This window comes from Monopterus albus, unplaced genomic scaffold (assembly GCF_001952655.1).
Source record: "Monopterus albus unplaced genomic scaffold, M_albus_1.0 scaffold108.1, whole genome shotgun sequence".
In the NCBI taxonomy this organism is placed as follows: domain Eukaryota; kingdom Metazoa; phylum Chordata; class Actinopteri; order Synbranchiformes; family Synbranchidae; genus Monopterus; species Monopterus albus.
Genome location: NW_018127988.1, coordinates 31292 through 35096, shown reverse-complemented (window position 1 = coordinate 35096; position 3805 = coordinate 31292). Strand labels below are relative to the sequence as shown.

At 41.8% G+C, this 3805-nt stretch overlaps 1 protein-coding gene across 1 annotated transcript in view; it reads right to left on the bottom strand.

The window, feature by feature from the left end:
* evpla (envoplakin a) overlaps positions 1-3571 on the bottom strand; it is a 21890-nt gene extending 18319 nt beyond the window's left edge. Inside the window, exon 1 of the mRNA XM_020610961.1 lies at positions 3513-3571. Coding sequence (XP_020466617.1) covers positions 3513-3571 — 59 coding nt within the window. The remainder of the gene's footprint in view (positions 1-3512) is intronic.
* Between the last annotated feature and the right edge of the window lie 234 nt (positions 3572-3805).

Below are 3805 nucleotides of genomic sequence, written 5' to 3'. Positions count from 1 at the left end.
ATACAATCTTTGTATAATCTTTGTTTCCCTAGAAATATTTTTGAAAAATCACCGTAGCTAGGTACAAAAAGAAACTACAAATTCAGTCTGTATGGTCGCTTTCATACATCAGTGAAGGAGGGAGGAGAGACTGCTTACTCCGATGACAGAAACATGAGAGCGAAATATCTGAAAAAAGTTAAATACTGTAACTTTAATGTCAAACCTGGAATCCCTGTCTCTGTTTTGATAAAACTTGGTGGTCTGTTATGTCGTAATGTAATAAATGTATTTTCTCAATAACCAAACCAAACGTTTTTAAAAAGCTTTGAAAAGACACCACCTTAAAAAGAAAAATCTGTCAAATTTGAGTTTGCCTTCTGTTTATTCTACACCAGTTTCTGAAATGTAAGAGCTTGCCACTTTTTCCTGTTTTATATCATTGTTAATGACATAGATACTGATGAATGATGTTGGGGCCTAACAGATGAACTCCAGGTTAGTTGATGTATGTGTTTTCGCAAACTTGTAGTGCACAAATTAAATACTAAAGACAGTTATTTAGACATCCCTGGTGTGTGCTGGAAATTTGTATATTTTTGTGGCTTATATATTGTATTATTGGTCAGGCAAAAAAAATGTGGAAGCATCACCATGGAAAATTATGGATTAGCTTATATTTTGTAGGCAAAAAAAAGTCACAAATATGAACCCATAATGAGCCTAATCATTACTTTTAAACATATTTTAATTGGTGATGGAACTTTTTTAAAATAAAGAAAGTGTGCAACATGTCCTGTGTCATAGCATAAAGTACATTTGGAAAACAAACACCCACACAAGAGAAAGAAACCAGCTGAGCAGTAGGCTTATGGGGTGGCCAGCCCACGCCCTAGAAGACAGACAACATGTCCTTGGCAGGTGAAAAGGAAAAAACCACACGTTCGTCACCCTCTGCCTATAAAACCACATCAGTACTGTGGCAACCAACAGGGACAAAATGGTGACGTAGTAGCCTATTAGTATTACCAATAGTCACTTTGGCAGTTGAACGTATCTCTTTAAAAACCATTTTGTCAGTGAAATTTCTAATGCAAGTGTGCCAAAAAAAAAGGTTAGGGTTACCATCATCACGCTTAGGAAGCTCAGTATCAGACTCAGGAGATTTCTTTGCACGCTCACTGTTGGGATTTTTGCCCAGTAAAGCTTGCTGGATAATTAGTATTGACCACTACAGAGCTCCTACCAGTGGTCACATAGTCTGCAGATGGCATAATTCCAGAGTGGCTCCACAGTAGGCTATGCGATACTGTAGGCTACATATAGTGATAGTTTCAGAAAATAAAAAGACTCTAAATAGCAGCTTCATTAAGTAAAAAGGTATGAATTAACATAAGACTCTGACTCAGAAACATACAGTCAGATGTTAATTGGAACACACCCTCCAGTCTCCCTTCTTAAAAAGAGGGACCACCACCCCGGTCTGCCAGTCCAGAGGGACTGTCCCCGACCTCCGGTCTCCCTTCTTAAAAAGAGGGACCACCACCCCGGTCTGCCAGTCCAGAGGGACTGTCCCCGACCTCCGGTCTCCCTTCTTAAAAAGAGGGACCACCACCCCGGTCTGCCAGTCCAGAGGGACTGTCCCCGACCGCCATGCGACGTTGCAGAGGCGTGTCAACCAAGACAGCCCAACAACATCCAAAGACTTAAGGTACTCAGGGCGGTGCCTTGCCACCGAGAAGCTTCTTGACTACCTCGGTGACTTCAGCTTGGGTGATGGACGAGTCCACCTCTGAGCCCTGAGCCTCTGCTTCCTCATCGGAAGACATGGCGCCGGGATTGAGGAGATCCTCGAAGTATTCCTTCCACAAGCTAAATGTTGTGAATAAAAATGTAGATGATAGCGAGGTATCACACTTATGTTGTAACCTAAATAAAGCTAGCTGAATTAAAATTAACGCTACAGTATGCAACTTAAGGTAGCAGTAGCATGAAACTCCAAACCAAGCCTTTCTGCTCCGCCCAGCGCTGCCTCTCCCTGCTCCACTCTGTTCTACTACGACCTGCTCCGCTCCACCACGCCCTGCCCAGCTCTTTGGATGTGTCGTTATGACATTACAGTAAATGAGAATGCAACAAAACTTACTGATCAATCAGAAATAATTAAAATTCTCTGATTGGTTAGAGAGGTCAATCCCGCTCAAAACCTTTTAAGAGCTAATAACTCTACACAGCTGCCAGTGATGTTCAATGAGTCTGGATGACATCTGGATGAAAACCAGCCGTTTGATTATCTTCAGTCAAGACACAGAGCTCTTAAAAGAGAGATTTCTCTTTAGGGAGGGAAGGGAGACAACCAAGTATGGCTTTATAAATGAAAATATACCAATGTCCCAAAAGCTGCATGGAGAGAGATGGCCAGCCAACTCTAGAGTCTGGACACAGTGGTGAATTAAAGGTGTAAGGTTTGTGACAAATCTTAAGGTGCTATGATATACAGAGTTTAGTTTCGTGGGATGTTTAGTTAAAGCATTCAATTATAACAGGTCAGTATAATCAAGGACGGGCAAGGTGGCTGCAACCAGTCTTTTCCTAGCTTGTGATTAAAAACAGGGTTTGTGTCTTTTTTTAAAAGCCTAACTTCAACCAGAGCATCTTATCAGGTTTTCAATGTGATATTTAAAAGTGAGACACTCATCGAGCCTGATTCCCAGATATTTATAGCATGTACCTCAGTTTTCTTCCTGTGAGATGTCGCAGTGTCACTAAGGTCAGATGGTTGAGTTCTTGAGTTATAGAAAAACATTAGCTTACTTTTATCTGCATTTACATCCAACTTAAATTGAAAAATTTGAGTCTCCAAAATGTTGAATGCAGAGTGAAGTTTTTGAAGTGCATCCTCTTAAGTGAAGGAACATAGCTACAGTATATAAAAGACTGTGCCATCAGCATAACAGAGGGTGTGTGTTCAGTTTGAATTCACAACTACATCTTTTATGTAAAGACAAAATAAAATGATCTGAAATCTGATCATCAACAAGAAGATTTCACTAGACAACAAAAGCCCAAATCTAGGTTTAGTTTTAGGGAAATCTGTTTCATAAAGTCACATGTTTGGGGACTAGGTGCCTGAGAGCAAATGAAAAAGAGCTAAACCTATTTTTACTCAGTCACTTTCTTGTCCTAAACACAGTTTCACTAGGTACTGTACACCTGCTGTCTTAATGCACACCGCCTCATGTTTACAAAGAAACAGGCTGATAAACATCTCGCTAAACTTTCACCATCCCTATGGTTTAGCACTTCAGAAATTCCCCAAGCAAGCTTGCATTAAATATCTGTTTCAACCAGGGTATAAGATGAAGGGAACCACAACACACACAGAGAAAGAGGGCAACGGTGCACACAGGAAACATGACACAGTTCTCAGCTTGGGGAAGAACAAGAGGAGGGGGAACATGACAGTGATACGGTGTCAACACACGCTTGCATACATTCACAAATCCACTCATAGCTGTCAGAGGAAAACTCACTTGTTGACCTTGGCCGAGGTTTTGAGCGTACTGTCCTTGGTGTCTTTTTTCTTAAACATCCTGGCGGTGGTGGCAGTGGGGGGTCAAGCAGAGATCCCACAAAAGTCTCTCTCTCTCACTTACTCCTTCTTCGTCTGCGTCTTCCTCTCCCTGTGGCTCTCAACCTGTCACTCCTCTCACTTCGGTTCCTCTCAGACACATTGAAACACACATACACTCAGCACAGTGTTTAGCACGGGCAGCTCCTCCCAGACAGTTTAACAGGTGTGTCACTGCCCAGACATCCACCCTGC